Source organism: Pleurodeles waltl, chromosome 11, assembly GCF_031143425.1.
Source record: "Pleurodeles waltl isolate 20211129_DDA chromosome 11, aPleWal1.hap1.20221129, whole genome shotgun sequence".
Classification (NCBI taxonomy): Eukaryota; Metazoa; Chordata; class Amphibia; order Caudata; family Salamandridae; genus Pleurodeles; species Pleurodeles waltl.
The window spans coordinates 389,397,246-389,416,321 of record NC_090450.1 but is presented as its reverse complement, the minus strand read 5'-3'; the positions used below and the strand labels follow the sequence as shown (position 1 = coordinate 389,416,321).

At 46.4% G+C, this 19,076-nt stretch overlaps 1 protein-coding gene across 3 annotated transcripts in view; it reads left to right on the top strand.

Moving 5' to 3' along the window:
• FAM168B (family with sequence similarity 168 member B) overlaps positions 1-19,076 on the top strand; it is a 257,323-nt gene that overhangs the window by 184,733 nt on the left and 53,514 nt on the right. For 2 of the 3 annotated variants that reach the window (XM_069213721.1, XM_069213720.1), the window contains exon 6: positions 7,804-7,927. In XM_069213721.1, coding sequence (XP_069069822.1) covers positions 7,804-7,916 — 113 coding nt within the window. In that variant the 3' untranslated portion in view covers positions 7,917-7,927. The remainder of the gene's footprint in view (positions 1-7,803; positions 7,928-19,076) is intronic. The other variant, XM_069213722.1, reaches the window with a different exon arrangement.

Sequence of the window (19,076 nt, the reverse complement as noted above, 5' to 3'; positions counted from 1 at the left end):
TGTGTGTGACATTAGTGAGTGTGGTGACAGTTAGCACGTACCTTCCAAAGTATTGGTTTGCAATGTGTTCCCGTCTCAGTCTGCCTTGATTTGTTATGCTTCTATCCCCATGATGGCAATGTGGTAGCTCTTGCTCTTCATCCTCCGAATCAGGGTCTTCAGGGGTGAGAGGTAGCCCACGTCTGGTGGCAATGTTGTGCAGCATAGCGCATGCGATAACAATCTTGAAAGCTGTTATTGGGGTATACTGGAGGGCACCTCCACTTCTGTGTAGGCATCGGAATCTTGCTTTCAGCAGTCCAAAGGTCCGTTCAATTATATTTCTGGTCCTCTTATGTGCACTGTTGTATCACCTCTCTGTCTCATTGCTGGATGTTAAGTACGGGGTAAGTATCCATGGTCGGAGTGCAAATGCACTGTCACCTGTTTGGCAAAAATGTACAATGTTAGCTGGGCATGGATGGTTTCCACATTGACCTGTGTGTATGTATGTACGGTGTATTCAGCCATACCTAGGAGGTATCCCTCTCCAAACTCCCCACGTTCTAGGCGTTGGTGTATCCCACTGTGCCTAAATATGTAGGAGCCATGAGTACTCCCTGGGAATTTGGCAACCATGTCAGTGATAACATAATGTGCGTCACATACCACCTGGATGTTTAGTGAGTGGGTACACTTCCTATTGCAGAACAGATATTCCAGGTTTGCAGGAGGGCATATTTGTATATGTGTCCCGTCTACACACCCTATGACATGGGGGAAGTTGCCAATCCTGTAGAATTCCAATTTGATGCTGTTGATTTCTGCCTCATTCCTGGGTAGTATATGTATCTGGACATGTGTCTGAGTAAGGCATCTAGGAATGCTCTGAAGAACCGTGAGAGTGCACTTTGGGATACCCCACCTGCCACAGCAGTGACCCCCTGATAGCTACCAGAGGCCAAGAGGTGCAGTGAGCAAAGCACTTGCACATGCGTAGGGATGGCGCAGCCGCGCACAGTCTGGCTTTGTAGCTGTGGTTTGAGTAATTCTATTAAATCTAGTATAGCTGCACTGCTGAGTCTATATTTATCATAAATCTCCTCCTCTGTTGGAAAAGTGTCTGCCTGGTTCTGTATATCTTCTCCTGTCTCTGGCTCCTCCTCCTCCTCTGCTGTGCAGCGTGGGCTCTCCTCCTAATTCCTATCACATATATCTCCGCCATCTTGAGTAACCCAGATGCCTTCTGGGTCTCCTTTTATACTTCGGTAATGGTTACCACCTGCTCTGAGTTAGTGGTAAATTGGAAGTGCAAAATGGGCTTTTTGCGACTGGCTATTGCATTTGGGTTGCGACTCGCAAATTGCGACTTCCTATTTGCGGGTCGCAAAATGGGGTTGCAAATTTTGCGAGTCGGTAATGGCTCGCGTCGCATTTTGCGAGTCGGAAATGGGATGTTCGATGGCATCTGTCGCTGTAGATACGCATGTTCTGCAATAGCTCGCCATCTGGTGTTGGGCCGGAGTGTTACAAGTTGTTTTTCTTCGAAGAAGTCTTTCGAGTCACGGGACCGAGTGACTCCTCCTTTTGTCTCCATTGCGCATGGGCGTCGACTCCATCTTCGATTGTTTTTTTTCCGCCATCGGGTTCGGACGTGTTCCTGTCGCTCCGAGTTTCGGAACAGAAAAAATAGTTAATTTCGGAAGATTTTCGTCGGTATTGTTGCGTTCGGGATCGGCGTACTTACATTCAACACCGCATCGAAGATCGAAGAGCTCCGGTGCCCTTCGGGGTAGTTTTTCGATCCTCCGTCGGGGCCTGGTCGGCCCGACCGCGTGCTGAGGAACGCCGATGGAACGGACCCCTTTCCGTTTCTGCCCCAAATGCCACAATAAATACCCCTACACAGACCAACACTTGGTCTGCAACCTGTGCCTGTCACCTGAGCACAGCGAAGACACCTGCGAGGCCTGTCGTGCGTTCCGGTCCCGAAAAACACTCCGAGACCGTCGAGCCAGAAGACTTCAAATGGCGTCCGCACCGACAGCCCGACGGGAGTTCGAGGAACAGGAAGAGGAAGGTACCTTCTCGATCCAAGACTCAGACTCCGAAGGATTCGACGATACACAAACCGTGAGTAAGACGTCGAAAACCACACAAAGAAACATTTACAAGGCCCAAGGGACGCCACTGCCACCAGGCCATGGCTCAACCCATAAAATCGGTGACCGACCGTCGGCACCGAAAAAGGCCCAAACGGTGCCGAGATCGTCCGACTCCGGTCGAGACACCGGCACGCAGCCTTCTCGGGACCGAGAAAGTGCTGGAGACAAGCCTCGACACCGAGATGCCGGTGTGGACACGGCTCGACGCCGAGACAGCGGCACCGAAACAGATCGACGCCGAGAGGTTTCGGCCCCGAAAAGAAAAAAAGTCACCTCGGAGCCGAAAAAACACGCAGACAAAGTTTCCACGCCGAAACAAACTGCAAGCGACCCAGCTTCAGGCTCTTATACAGAAGAGCACTCGCTAACCTCCCAAATGCAGAAGCATAGGTTTGAGGAAGAGCTACAAGCAACTGATGCGGACCATACGCAAAAGCGTATCTTCATTCAGCAGGGGACAGGAAAAATAAGCACCCTTCCCCCCATTAGGAGAAAGAGAAGGTTGGAGTTCCAGACGGAACAAGCACCACAACCAAAAGTGGTGAAAAGAGTTACACCACCACCCTCTCCTCCGCCCGTGATTAACGTTTCACCAGCACAAACGCCATCACACTCCCCAGCTCACACCACCATGAGCCAGGGTGACCAAGACCAGGACGCATGGGACCTATACGACGCCCCAGTGTCAGATAACAGCCCAGAGGCATACCCTACAAAACCATCTCCACCAGAAGACAGCACCGCGTACTCTCAGGTGGTGGCTAGAGCAGCACAATTTCACAACGTAAGCCTCCACTCAGAACAGGTCGAGGATGATTTCTTGTTCAACACACTCTCCTCCACCCACAGCTCCTACCAAAGCCTGCCTATGCTCCCTGGTATGCTCCGGCACGCAAAAGACATATTTAAGGACCCGGTCAAAAGTAGGGCAATCACACCAAGGGTGGAAAAAAAAGTATAAGCCGCCTCCTACGGACCCGGCTTTCATCACAACACAGCTGCCACCAGACTCTGTTGTTGTAGGAGCAGCTAGGAAGAGGGCCAACTCTCACACATCTGGAGATGCACCACCCCCAGATAAAGAAAGCCGCAAGTTTGATGCAGCTGGTAAACGAGTCGCAGCACAAGCTGCAAACCAGTGGCGCATCGCGAACTCCCAGGCACTACTTGCGCGCTATGACAGAGCCCACTGGGACGAGATGCAACATCTCATTGAACATCTGCCCAAAGACTTCCAAAATAGGGCAAAACAAGTGGTTGAGGAGGGACAGGCCATCTCCAACAACCAGATCCGCTCCTCCATGGACGCTGCAGATACAGCTGCACGGACAATTAATACATCTGTAACTATCAGAAGGCATGCATGGCTCCGAACGTCTGGATTTAAACCAGAGATTCAACAAGCAGTTCTCAATATGCCTTTTAATGAAAAAGAACTGTTCGGTCCAGAAGTGGACACAGCGATTGAGAAACTCAAAAAGATACGGACACTGCCAAAGCCATGGGCGCACTCTACTCCCCGCAGAGCAGAGGGAATTACAGCTCATTCCGTAAAACGCCCTTTCGAGGGGGGTTTCGGGGTCAAAGCACACAAGCCAGCACCTCACAAGCCACACCGTCCAGTTACCAAGGACAGTATAGAGGAGGTTTTCGGGGACAATATAGAGGAGGGCAATTCCCTAGAAATAGAGGAAGATTCCAAAGCCCCAAAACCCCTACTACTAAACAGTGACTCACATGTCACTCACCCCCTCCACACAACACCAGTGGGGGGACGAATAGGTCATTATTACACAGCATGGGAAAAAATCACTACAGACACTTGGGTTCTAGCAATTATCCAACATGGTTACTGCATAGAATTTCTACAGTTCCCTCCAAACATACCACCAAAAGCACAAAATTTAACAACACACCATTCCAATCTCCTAGAGATAGAAGTGCAGGCACTATTGCAAAAGAATGCAATCGAATTAGTGCCAAACACACAAATAAACACAGGAGTTTACTCACTGTACTTTCTGATACCAAAGAAGGACAAAACACTGAGACCAATCCTAGACCTCAGAGTAGTCAACACTTTCATCAAATCAGACCACTTCCACATGGTCACACTACAAGAAGTATTGCCATTGTTAAAGCTGCACGACTACATGGCAACTTTAGACCTCAAGGATGCTTATTTCCATATACCAATACACCCATCGCACAGGAAATACCTAAGGTTTGTATTCAAAGGAATACATTACCAATTCAAGGTACTGCCTTTCGGATTAACAACCGCACCAAGAGTCTTTACCAAATGTCTAGCGGTAGTCGCTGCACACATCAGAAGGCAGCAAATACATGTGTTCCCATATCTAGACGACTGGCTAATCAAGGCCCATTCGTTAATAGAGTGCTCAAATCACACAAATCATATCATACAAACCCTCTTCAAACTAGGGTTCACCGTCAATTTCACAAAATCAAAAATTCTGCCACGCAAGGTACAACAATACCTGGGAGCCATAATAGACACATCAAAAGGAGTAGCCACTCCAAGTCCACAAAGAATTCAAAATTTCAACACCATCATACAACGCATGTATCCAACACAAAAAATACAAGCAAAGATGGTATTACAACTCCTAGGCATGATGTCATCATGCATAGCCATTGTCCCAAACGCAAGACTGCACATGAGGCCCTTACAACAATGCCTAGCATCACAGTGGTCTCAAGCACAGGGTCACCTTCTAGATCTGGTGTTAATAGACCGCCAAACTTACCTCTCGCTTCTGTGGTGGAACAACATAAATTTAAACAAGGGGCGGCCTTTCCAAGACCCAGTGCCACAATACGTAATAACAACAGATGCTTCCATGACAGGGTGGGGAGCACACCTCGATCAACACAGCATACAAGGACAATGGAACGTACATCAAACAAAACTGCATATCAATCACCTAGAACTTCTTGCAGTTTTTCAAGCACTAAAAGCTTTGCAACCAATAATAGTTCACAAATACATTCTCGTCAAAACAGACAACATGACAACAATGTATTATCTAAACAAGCAGGGAGGGACGCACTCCACGCAGTTAAGCCTGTTAGCACAAAAAATTTGGCATTGGGCAATTCACAACCAAATTCGCCTAATTGCACAGTTTATACCAGGGATACAAAATCAACTCGCAGACAATCTCTCTCGAGATCACCAACAGGTCCACGAATGGGAAATTCACCCCCAAATACTGAACACTTATTTCAAACTCTGGGGAACACCTCAGATAGACTTGTTTGCGACAAGGGAGAACGCAAAATGCCAAAACTTCGCATCCAGATACCCACACAAACAATCCCAAGGCAATGCCCTATGGATGAACTGGTCAGGGATATTTGCTTACGCTTTTCCTCCTCTCCCTCTCCTTCCTTACCTGGTAAACAAACTCAGTCAAAGCAAACTCAAACTCATATTGATAGCACCAACTTGGGCAAGGCAACCCTGGTACACAACGCTGCTAGACCTATCAGTGGTACCCTGCATCAAATTGCCCAACAGGCCAGATCTGTTGACACAGCACAACCAAAAGATCAGACACCCAGATCCAGCATCGCTGAATCTAGCAATCTGGCTCCTGAAATCCTAGAATTCGGGCACTTACAACTTACCCAAGAATGTATGGAAGTCATAAAACAAGCAAGAAGGCCATCCACCAGGCACTGCTATGCAAGTAAATGGAAGAGGTTTGTTTGCTACTGCCATATTAATCAAATACAACCATTACACACAACTCCAGAACATGTAGTGGGTTACTTGCTTCACTTACAAAAATCTAACCTAGCTTTCTCTTCCATTAAGATTCACCTTGCAGCAATATCTGCATACCTGCAGACTACCTATTCAACTTCCCTATATAAAATACCAGTCATTAAAGCATTCATGGAGGGCCTTAGGAGAATTATACCACCAAGAACACTACCTGTTCCTTCATGGAACCTAAATGTTGTCCTAACTAGACTTATGGGTCCACCATTTGAACCCATGCACTCCTGCGACATACAGTTCCTAACCTGGAAGGTGGCATTTCTCATCGCCATTACTTCCCTGAGAAGAGTAAGCGAGATTCAGGCGTTTACTATACAGGAACCTTTTATACAACTACACAAAAATAAAGTCGTCCTAAGGACCAATCCTAAATTTTTGCCAAAGGTTATTTCACCGTTCCATCTAAATCAAACAGTGGAACTTCCGGTGTTCTTTCCACAGCCAGATACCGTAGCCGAAAGGGCACTACATACATTAGATGTCAAAAGAGCATTAATGTATTACATTGACAGAACACAGAACATCAGAAAGACTAAACAACTCTTTATTGCATTTCAAAAACCTCATGCAGGAAACCCAATTTCAAAACAAGGTATAGCCAGATGGATAGTTAAATGCATCCAAATCTGCTACCTTAAAGCTAAACGACAGCTGCCCATTACACCAAAGGCACACTCAACCAGAAAGAAAGGTGCTACCATGGCCTTTCTAGGAAACATCCCAATGCAAGAAATATGTAAGGCAGCCACATGGTCTACGCCTCACACATTCACCAAGCACTACTGTGTAGACGTGTTATCCGCACAACAAGCCACAGTAGGTCAAGCTGTATTAAGGACATTATTTCAGACTACTTCCACTCCTACAGGCTGATCCACCGCTTTTGGGGAAATAACTGCTTACTAGTCTATTGCAGAACATGCGTATCTACAGCGACAGATGCCATCGAACTGAAAATGTCACTTACCCAGTGTACATCTGTTCGTGGCATCAGTCGCAGTAGATTCGCATGTGCCCACCCGCCTCCCCGGGAGCCTGTAGCAGTTTGGAAGTTACCTTCAATTATTTATATATGTATCATCTCAACCTTAAATAAGTGCATACTTAGTCACTCCATTGCATGGGCACTATTACTACAATTCAACTCCTACCTCACCCTCTGCGGGGAAAAACAATCGAAGATGGAGTCGACGCCCATGCGCAATGGAGACAAAAGGAGGAGTCACTCGGTCCCGTGACTCGAAAGACTTCTTCGAAGAAAAACAACTTGTAACACTCCGGCCCAACACCAGATGGCGAGCTATTGCAGAACATGCGAATCTACTGCGACTGATGCCACGAACAGATGTACACTGGGTAAGTGACATTTTCATTTTGCATCCCATTTCCGATTTTGCGGGGTTGCAAATTGCGATTCGGGCCATTTGTGACTCGCAAACGTTTCCTACATCTGGCCCTTAATTCCACATTTCTATTCTTGGTTGTTCCAGGGCTCTTGGTTCTGATTCTCCTTCCTTTATTACGCACAATTTTCTCCTCTTAAACCATGTGTTTTACTTCAGCTTTTCAAAAAATACATAGGGCATTAATGCTGCTATAGTTGGTGATAGACTGGTGGCTGTGGTGTTGAGGGAGGAAGGGCAGGACCGTGGCATTTGAATCCAGTGGCAAAGGTTTAAACTGGTAGCGTTCTGTTTTTGGTCCTGCTTGCACCATTTCTCATGAGTGTGGCTGAAATTGAAGTACCAGAATAACCAAAAGGTAATGTTTTTCTTTTGTGGATGGACAGATTTTTAAACTGTAATTTGGGTCAGAAATGCAAATTGATAAGTATTTTTTCCCCAACAGGTACTTTATTGACGACTCATTCTCCTTCCCCAGTAGCCCCCCATCAAGTCACAATGCCTACATATCGGGCTCCAGGAACACCAACCTACAGCTATGTGCCCCCGCAGTGGTGATTGTTTGCAGGGTAAGTGAAATCAATATCCAGAATTGAAATGCAGGTTTCATCGTTTTTATGGCAAGAGTCTAGCCCTAGATCATGGTTAAGCCTATTTCAAAAGGAAGACCTAGTATTCAGCATACTTTGCGCAATATTCTTCTAGATTTAGAACAATGCATTTTCCTAGTTTGTGTAATAACAAGTTAACTGATGGTGTTAAATACGCTAATATGAAAGATATCCTTAGATTAATAAAATCGCCCCAAAAACGTGTTATACGGTACTAGAATAGTTCCTGAAAGTTTTATTAAAATATCCTCCGTGCTTTATATTACTGTGGCAACCCTCCTCGAGGATTTGGTACTAATAAACTAGGAAGGCACTGAACAAAATATTAGCTTATCCAAAATAAGTCTTTTTTTTTTTTTGGTTTTTTTTTTTTGGTTTTTTTTTTAGATAGGTGGAAAACGTGGGATAGGAATCGGAATAAGCTAAAATGTTACATCTTTAAGAAGATTACCTAGTCCTATTTATGGTATTGAGGAGTTAGTATTCAGTCTAATTGAAAAACAAGGAAAACATGAAATTGGAAAAAATTGTTTAGTATTAATCAGGTAGATATTTTTCCAAAAATTATGCATCAAGTGGGATAAGGAAGAAAGTTTATTCAGCAGAAGTTTAGAAGAAAATCAATGATATTATTTTTGTTATTTTTTTTCCTGTTTTAAGACCCTTCACCTTTTGCAAAATACAGTTTTATTTGGAATGGCTAATTTATTGTACCCTACATTACGTAAATAAAATTAATCCTAACCTGTCTGCAAAACGTTTTAGATGTGAATCCACAAAAGTAGACCGGTCCTAAATTATACAGTGCTATTCCAGTTTAAACAACTTTTGGATTTCTATTTGAGTATCTTGAAAGCCAGTTGCGGATTCAAATTCCTCGATCCTCGACTATATCTTTGGGTTATAATCCAATGCAGGGCATTCTAAAATAGTGGGATCAGGTGTTTTTAGAATGCATAATAATGTATTATAATAAGCACTATGGCATGTGGTCACTGAGTAGTTTATAAACTAACCTTGTTAAGTCATCATGTCTGTCACTCAGGCATATGCTTGCACAAAGCTATTGCATTACTGCACTTTCCCCAATTTATACACCTTATGGAAATAATCAGCCCTAGTTACACATTTTTATTATATTATTATGAAGGACTTTATTAAACCTTTATAACGTGTATTTACAATGTAGTTAAGACTTTAATCCATGTTGGCAATGATATTTTTTATTTGCCTCTGAGCTAAAAAAGAAAAAAAAAAAACTAATGAGGGGTTGTAGGTGTTCGTGTGAATGAAATGTTTGGACACCATCAGGTAATATATTGAATAGTACATTGTAGGAAGTTGGCTCTGTATGTGCTATTTCAAAGTAAGGAATAGCATGCACAGAGTCCAAGGGTTCCCCTTAGAGGTAAAATAGTGGTAAAAATAGATAATACTAATGCTCTATTTTGTGGTAGTGTGGTCGAGCAGTAGGCTTATCCAAGGAGTAGTGTTAAGCATTTGTTGTACATACCCATAGACAATAAATGAGGTACACACACTCAGAGACAAATCCAGCCAATAGGTTTTTGTATAGAAAAATATCTTTTCTTAGTTTATTTTAAGAACCACAGGTTCAAATTCTACATGTAATATCTCATTCGAAAGGTATTGCAGGTAAGTACTTTAGGAACTTCAAATCATCAAAATTGCATGTATACTTTTCAAGTTATTGACAAATAGCTGTTTTAAAAGTGGACACTTAGTGCAATTTTCACAGTTCCTAGGGGAGGTAAGTTTTTGTTAGTTTTACCAGGTAAGTACGACACTTACAGGGTTCAGTTCTTGGTCCAAGGTAGCCCACCGTTGGGGGTTCAGAGCAACCCCAAAGTCACCACACCAGCAGCTCGGGGCCGGTCAGGTGCAGAGTTCAAAGTGGTGCCCAAAACACATAGGCTAGAATGGAGAGAAGGGGGTGCCCCGGTTCCGGTCTGCTTGCAGGTAAGTACCCGCGTCTTCGGGGGGCAGACCAGGGGGGTTTTGTAGGGCACCGGGGGGGACACAAGTCCACACAGAAATTTCACCCTCAGCAGCGCGGGGGCGGCCGGGTGCAGTGTAGAAACAGGCGTCGGGTTCGCAATGTTAGTCTATGAGAGATCTCGGGATCTCTTCAGCGCTGCAGGCAGACAAGGGGGGGGTTCCTCGGGGAAACCTCCACTTGGGCAAGGGAGAGGGACTCCTGGGGGGTCACTTCTCCAGTGAAAGTCCGGTCCTTCAGGTCCTGGGGGCTGCGGGTGCAGGGTCTCTCCCAGGCGTCGGGACTTTAGGTTCAAAGAGTCGCGGTCAGGGGAAGCCTCGGGATTCCCTCTGCAGGCGGCGCTGTGGGGGCTCAGGGGGGACAGGTTTTGGTACTCACAGTATCAGAGTAGTCCTGGGGTCCCTCCTGAGGTGTTGAATCGCCACCAGCCGAGTCGGGGTCGCCGGGTGCAGTGTTGCAAGTCTCACGCTTCTTGCGGGGAGCTTGCAGGGTTCTTTAAAGCTGCTGGAAACAAAGTTGCAGCTTTTCTTGGAGCAGGTCCGCTGTCCTCGGGAGTTTCTTGTCTTTTCGAAGCAGGGGCAGTCCTCAGAGGATGTCGAGGTCGCTGGTCCCTTTGGAAGGCGTCGCTGGAGCAGGATCTTTGGAAGGCAGGAGACAGGCCGGTGAGTTTCTGGAGCCAAGGCAGTTGTCGTCTTCTGGTCTTCCGCTGCAGGGGTTTTCAGCTGGGCAGTCCTTCTTCTTGTAGTTGCAGGAATCTAATTGTTCGATGGCATCTGTCGCTGTAGATACACATGGTATGCATGAGCTCGCCATCTGGTGTTGGGTCGGAGTGTTACAAGTTGTTTTTCTTCGAAGAAGTGTTTTCGAGTCACGGGACCGAGTGACTCCACCTTCTGTGCTCATTGCGCATGGGCGTCGACTCCATCTTCGATTGTTTTCTTTCCGCCATCGGGTTCGGACGTGTTCCTGTCGCTCCGAGTTTCAGAACGGAAAGATAGCTGAAGACGGAAGATTTTCGACGGTATCGTTGCGATCCGGTTAGAGATAGACACATACGACGACGCGTTGAACATCGAAGCGCTTCGGTGCCCTTCGGGGTAGATTTCGGCACCCCGTCGGGGCCTAGTCGGCCCGACCGCGTGGAGGACAACGCCGATGGAACGGACCCCGTTTCGATTCTGCCCCGAATGCCACAACAAATATCCTTATACGGACCTACACTCGGTCTGTAATCTGTGCCTGTCACCCGAGCACAGTGAAGAATCCTGCGAGGCCTGTCGGGCGTTCCGGTCCCGAAAAACTCTGCGCGACCGTCGAGCGAGAAGACTGCAGATGGCGTCCACGCCAAAAGAGCGTCGACAGTTCGAGACAGAAGAAGAACAGGAGGAATCCTTTTCCATCCAGGATTCAGACTCCGACGAGCTACACTCTACAAGAACTGTGAGTAAGACGTCGAGATCAAACCTTAAAAAAGGAAAGAAGGCCCAGGGGACGCCACTGCCAACCGGCCATGGCTCCACCCAAATTCTCGGTGACCAACAATCGGCACCGAAAAAGGCCCATTCAGTGTCGAGATCGTCCGACTTCGGTCGAGACACCGGCACGCAGCCTCCTCGGGACCGAGAGAGTGCTAAACAGAAGCATCGACACCGAGAGTTCGGTGTCGACACCGATCGACGCCGAGACAGTGGCGCCGAAGACCATAGAGGCCAAGAATTTTCGGCACAGAAAAAGAGGAAGGTTACCTCGGAGCCGAAAAAACAATCGACAGGGTTTTCGGAGCCGAAAAAAGCGACATCAGACCCTGTTTCTGGCTCCTATACCGAAGAGCATTCTATGTCTTCTCAAATGAAGAAACATAGATTTGAACAAGAACTGCAATCCACTGACGTGGATCACACGCAAAAGCGTATCTTTATTCAGCAGGGGACTGGGAAGATCAGTACCCTTCCACCTGTCAAACGAAAGAGAACGCTTCAGTTTACTCCTCAGCAACAAACAACACAAAAGGTAACACCTCCTCCCTCGCCTCCACCTGTAACTCCGGCTTCGCCAACTTACACCCCGTCACATTCGCCAGCTCACACCGCCATGAGCCACGATGACCAAGATCAGGATGCGTGGGACTTGTACGACGCACCAGTGTCTGATAACAGCCCAGACACATACCCAACTAGGCCATCACCACCGGAAGACAGCACAGCCTACTCACAAGTGGTGGCTAGAGCAGCTCTATTCCATAATGTGGAACTACACTCGGAACAAGTAGAGGATGATTTTTTATTTAACACCCTCTCCTCAACCCACAGCTCCTACCAAAGCCTGCCGATGCTCCCAGGCATGCTACGCCATGCAAAGGACATTTTCAAGGAGCCAGTTAAAAGTAGGGCAGTGACGCCTAGGGTGGACAAAAAGTATAAGGCGCCCCCTACGGACCCTGTATTCATCACCTCTCAGCTGCCACCAGACTCTGTGGTGGTAGGGGCTGCCAGAAAACGGGCAAACTCACACACTTCTGGGGATGCACCTCCCCCAGATAAAGAAAGTAGGAAGTTCGATGCAGCCGGGAAGAGGGTTGCTGTCCAAGCAGCAAACCAGTGGCGCATCGCAAATTCACAAGCGCTGCTAGCGCGATACGACAGAGCCCACTGGGATGAGATGCAGCATCTCATTGAACATCTCCCAAAAGATCTGCAAAAAAGAGCAAAACAGGTTGTTGAGGAGGGTCAAAACATTTCCAACAATCAAATACGCTCCTCCATGGATGCAGCAGACACGGCCGCAAGAACCATTAATACGTCGGTTACCATCCGTAGGCACGCATGGCTCAGAACGTCTGGATTCAAGCCAGAAATTCAGCAGGCAGTGCTTAACATGCCAGTAAACGAGAAACTTCTGTTCGGTCCGGAGGTCGACACAGCCATAGAAAAGCTCAAGAAGGACACTGACACTGCCAAGGCCATGGGCGCACTCTACTCCCCGCAGAGCAGAGGATCTTATAACACCTTCCGCAAAACACCTTTTAGAGGAGGGTTTCGGGGTCAGGCCACACAAGCTAGCACCTCACAGTCCGCACCGCCCACCTACCAGGGACAGTACAGGGGAGATTTTCGGGGCCAGTATAGAGGGGGGCAATTTCCTAGGAATAGAGGAAGATTTCAAAGCCCCAAAACCACTACCAACAAGCAGTGACTCACACGTCACTCACCCCTCCCACACAACACCAGTGGGGGGGAGGATACATCAATATTACGAAGCATGGGACAAAATAACTACAGACACATGGGTCCTAGCAATTATCCAACATGGTTATTGCATAGAATTCATGCAATTCCCTCCAGACATACCACCAAAATCACAAAATTTATCAAAATACCATTCACAGCTTCTAGAGATAGAAGTTCAAGCACTACTGCAAAAAAATGCAATAGAATTAGTACCAAGCACACAAATAAACACAGGAGTTTATTCACTGTACTTCTTGATACCAAAAAAGGACGAAACACTGAGACCAATTCTAGACCTCAGGGTAGTAAACACATTCATCAAATCAGACCACTTTCACATGGTCACACTACAAGAAGTGTTACCATTGCTCAGAAAACACGACTACATGACAACCCTAGACCTCAAGGACGCATATTTCCATATACCAATCCATCAATCACACAGGAAATATCTAAGGTTTGTATTCAAAGGAATACATTACCAATTCAAAGTATTGCCTTTTGGTTTAACAACCGCTCCAAGAGTATTCACAAAATGCCTAGCAGTAGTCGCTGCACACATCAGAAGGCAGCAAATACATGTGTTCCCGTATCTAGACGACTGGCTAATCAAAACCAGTTCGCTCACACAATGCTCAAACCACACAAATCAAGTCATACAAACCCTCTACAATCTAGGGTTCACCGTCAACTTTGCAAAATCAAACATTCTGCCAAGCAAAGTACAGCAATATCTAGGAGCCATAATAGACACGACAAAAGGAGTAGCAACGCCAACTCCACAAAGGATCCACAATTTCAACAGGGTCATTCAACACATGTCTCCAAACCAAACAATACAAGCAAGAACAATACTACAGCTCCTAGGCATGATGTCCTCATGCATAGCCATTGTCCCAAACGCAAGACTGCACATGAGGCCCTTACAACAGTGCCTAGCCTCACAGTGGTCTCAAGCACAGGGTCACCTTCTAGATCTGGTGTTGCTAGACCGCCAAACTTACCTATCGCTTCTATGGTGGAACAGTATAAATTTAAACATAGGGCGGCCTTTCCAAGACCCAGTGCCACAGTACGTAATAACAACAGATGCTTCCATGACAGGGTGGGGAGCACATCTCAATCAATACAACATAAGAGGACAATGGAACATACATCAAACAAAACTGCATATAAATCATCTAGAATTATTAGCAGTTTTTCAAGCACTAAAAGCTTTCCAACCAATCATAACCCACAAATACATCCTTGTCAAAACAGACAACATGACAACGATGTATTATCTAAACAAACAAGGAGGAACACACTCAACGCAGTTAAGCTTGTTAGCTCAAAAAATATGGAAGTGGGCAATCCACCATCAAATTGGTCTAATAGCACAGTTTATTCCGGGGATCCAGAATCAGCTGGCAGACAATCTCTCTCGAGATCACCAGCAAGTCCACGAATGGGAAATCCACCCACAAATTCTGAACACCTACTTCACACTCTGGGGAACACCACAAATAGACTTATTTGCAACAAAAGAGAACGCAAAATGCCAAAACTTCGCGTCCAGATACCCACACAAGCAATCCCAAGGCAATGCCCTATGGATGAACTGGTCAGGAATATTTGCTTACGCTTTTCCTCCTCTCCCTCTCCTTCCTTACCTAGTAAACAAATTGAGTCAAAACAAACTCAAACTCATTTTAATAGCACCAACGTGGGCAAGACAACCCTGGTACACAACACTGCTAGATCTGTCTGTAGTACCACACATCAAACTGCCCAACAAACCAGATCTGTTAACGCAACACAACCAACAGATCAGACACCCGGACCCAGCATCGCTGAATCTAGCAATCTGGCTCCTGAAATCCTAGAATTCGGACACTTACAACTTAGCCAAGAGTGTATGGAAGTCATAAAGCAGGCCAGAAGGCCATCCACTAGACACTGCTACGCAAGTAAGTGGAAAAGATTTGTTTGGTACTGCCATCATAATCAGATACAACCACTAGAGGCAACTCCAAAACATATAGTAAATTACTTGCTCCATTTACAAAAAGCAAAGCTAGCCTTCTCTTCTATTAAAATACACCTTGCAGCAATATCTGCATACCTGCAAACTACATATTCAACTTCCTTGTATAGGATACCAGTTATCAAAGCATTCATAGAAGGGCTTAAAAGAATTATACCACCAAGAACACCACCTGTTCCTTCATGGAACCTAAACGTGGTTCTAACAAGACTCATGGGCCCACCTTTCGAACCCATGCACTCTTGCGGAATACAATTCCTCACCTGGAAAGTTGCCTTTCTCATCGCCATTACATCTCTAAGAAGAGTAAGTGAAATTCAAGCGTTCACAACACAAGAGCCTTTTATACAAATACATAAAAATAAGGTCGTCCTACGACCTAATCCAAAATTTTTACCAAAAGTTATTTCTCCATTCCATCTAAATCAAACGGTAGAACTACCAGTATTCTTCCCACAGCCAGATTCTGTGGCTGAAAGAGCACTACATACATTAGATGTCAAAAGAGCATTAATGTACTACATTGACAGAACGAAGAACATCAGAAAAACTAAACAGCTATTTATTGCATTCCAAAAACCTCATGCAGGTAACCCAATATCAAAACAAGGTATAGCCAGATGGATAGTTAAATGCATCCAAATCTGCTACCTTAAAGCAAAAAGACAACTGCCCATTACTCCCAGGGCACATTCAACAAGGAAAAAAGGTGCTTCAATGGCCTTTTTAGGAAACATCCCAATGCAAGAAATATGTAAGGCAGCCACTTGGTCTACGCCTCACACATTCACCAAACACTACTGTATAGATGTGCTATCCGCACAACAAGCTACAGTAGGTCAAGCTGTATTAAGAACTCTATTTCACACAACTTCTACTCCTACAGGCTAAACCACCGCTTATGGGGAACTAACTGCTTACTAGTCTATGCATACCATGTGTATCTACAGCGACAGATGCCATCGAACTGAAAATGTCACTTACCCAGTGTACATCTGTTCGTGGCATCAGTCGCTGAGATTCACATGGACCCACCCACCTCCCCGGAAGCCTGTAGCAGTTCAGAAGTTACCTTCAATTTTGTACATTTGTATATATATTACTTAATCCTTTAATAGGTACATACTTACATTTTTCATTGCGCGGGCACTATTACTATAGTACAACTCCTACCTCACCCTCTGCGGGGAAAACAATCGAAGATGGAGTCGACGCCCATGCGCAATGAGCACAGAAGGTGGAGTCACTCGGTCCCGTGACTCGAAAACACTTCTTCGAAGAAAAACAACTTGTAACACTCCGACCCAACACCAGATGGCGAGCTCATGCATACCATGTGAATCTCAGCGACTGATGCCACGAACAGATGTACACTGGGTAAGTGACATTTTCATTCTAGGGTTCAGGGTAGCCCTTAAATACTAAATTTAAGGGCGTGTTTTAGGTCTGGGGGGTTAGTAGCCAATGGCTACTAGCCCTGAGGGTGGGTACACCCTCTTTGTGCCTCCCCCCAAGGGGAGGGGGTCACAATCCTAACCCTATTGGGGGAATCCTCCATCTGCAAGATGGAGGATTTCTAAAAGTTAGAGTCACCTCAGCTCGGGACACCTTAGGGGCTGTCCTGACTGGCCAGTGGTGACTCCTTGTTTTTCTCATTATCTTCTCCGGCCTTGCCGCCAAAAGTGGGGCCTGGCCGGAGGGGGCGGGCAACTCCACTAGCTGGAGTGTCCTGCTGGGTTGGCACAAAGGAGGTGAGCCTTTGAGGCTCACCGCCAGGTGTGACAATTCCTGCCTGGGAGAGGTGTTAGCATCTCCACCCAGTGCAGGCTTTGTTACTGGCCTCAGAGTGACAAAGGCACTCTCCCCATGGGGCCAGCAACATGTCTCGGTTTGTGGCAGGCTGCTAAAACTAGTCAGCCTACACAGATAGTCGGTTAAGTTTCAGGGGGCACCTCTAAGGTGCCCTCTGTGGTGTATTTTACAATAAAACGTACACTGGCATCAGTGTGCATTTATTGTGCTGAGAAGTTTGATACCAAACTCCCCAGTTTTCAGTGTAGCCATTATGGTGCTGTGGAGTTCGTGTTTGACAAACTCCCAGACCATATACTCTTATGGCTACCCTGCACTTACAATGTCTAAGGTTTTGTTTAGACACTGTAGGGGTACCATGCTCATGCACTGGTACCCTCACCTATGGTATAGTGCACCCTGCCTTAGGGCTGTAAGGCCTGCTAGAGGGGTGTCTTACCTATACTGCATAGGCAGTGAGAGGCTGGCATGGCACCCTGAGGGGAGTGCCATGTCGACTTACTCGTTTTGTCCTCACTAGCACACACAAGCTGGCAAGCAGTGTGTCTGTGCTGAGTGAGAGGTCTCCAGGGTGGCATAAGACATGCTGCAGCCCTTAGAGACCTTCCTTGGCATCAGGGCCCTTGGTACTAGGAGTACCAGTTACAAGGGACTTATCTGGATGCCAGGGTCTGCCAATTGTGGATACAAAAGTACAGGTTAGGGAAAGAACACTGGTGCTGGGGCCTGGTTAGCAGGCCTCAGCACACTTTCAATTGTAAACATAGCATCAGCAAAGGCAAAAAGTCAGGGGGCAACCATGCCAAGGAGGCATTTCCTTACACAACCCCCCCCAAACGAAAGAGGATGAGACTAACCTTTCCCAAGAGAGTCTTCATTTTCTAAGTGGAAGAACCTGGAAAGGCCATCTGCATTGGCATGGGCAGTCCCAGGTCTGTGTTCCACTATAAAGTCCATTCCCTGTTGGGAGATGGACCACCTCAACAGTTTAGGATTTTCACCTTTCATTTGCATCAGCCATTTGAGAGGTCTGTGGTCAGTTTGAACTAGGAAGTGAGTCCCAAAGAGGTATGGTCTCAGCTTCTTCAGGGACCAAACCACAGCAAAGGCCTCCCTCTCAATGGCACTCCAACGCTGCTCCCTGGGGAGTAACCTCCTGCTAATGAAAGCAACAGGCTGGTCAAGGTCATCATCATTTGTTTGGGACAAAACTGCCCCTATCCCATGTTCAGAGGCATCAGTCTGCACAATGAACTGCTTAGAATAATCTGGAGCTTTGAGAACTGGTGCTGAGCACATTGCCTGTTTCAGGGTGTCAAAGGCCTGTTGGCATTCCACAGTCCAGTTTACTTTCTTGGGCATTTTCTTGGAGGTGAGTTCAGTGAGGGCTGTCACAATGGATCCATATCCCTTCACAAACCTCCTGTAGTACCCAGTCAAGCCAAGGAATGCCCTGACTTGAGTCTGGGTTTTTGGAGCTACCCAGTCCAGAATAGTCTGGATCTTGGGTTGGAGTGGCTGAACTTGGCCTCCACCTACAAGGTGTCCCAAGTAAACCACAGTTCCCTGCCCTATCTGGCATTTGGATGCCTTGATAGAGAGGCCTGCAGATTGCAGAGCCTTCAAAACCTTCCTCAGGTGGACCAGGTGATCCTGCCAGGTGGAGCTAAAGACAGCAATATCATCAAGATAAGCTGTGCTAAAGGACTCCAAGCCAGCAAGGACTTGATTCACCAACCTTTGGAAGGTGGCAGGGGCATTCTTTTAACCAAAGGGCATAACAGTAAACTGATAATGCCCATCAGGTGTGGAGAATGCTGTCTTTTCTTTTGCTCCAGGTGCCATTTTTATTTGCCAGTACCCTGCTGTCAAGTCAAAGGTACTTAGAAATTTGGCAGCACCTAATTTATCAATGAGCTCATCAGCTCTTGGAATTGGATGGGCATCTGTCTTGGTGACAGAATTGAGCCCTCTGTAGTCCACACAAAACCTCATCTCTTTCTTTCCATCTTTGGTGTGAGGTTT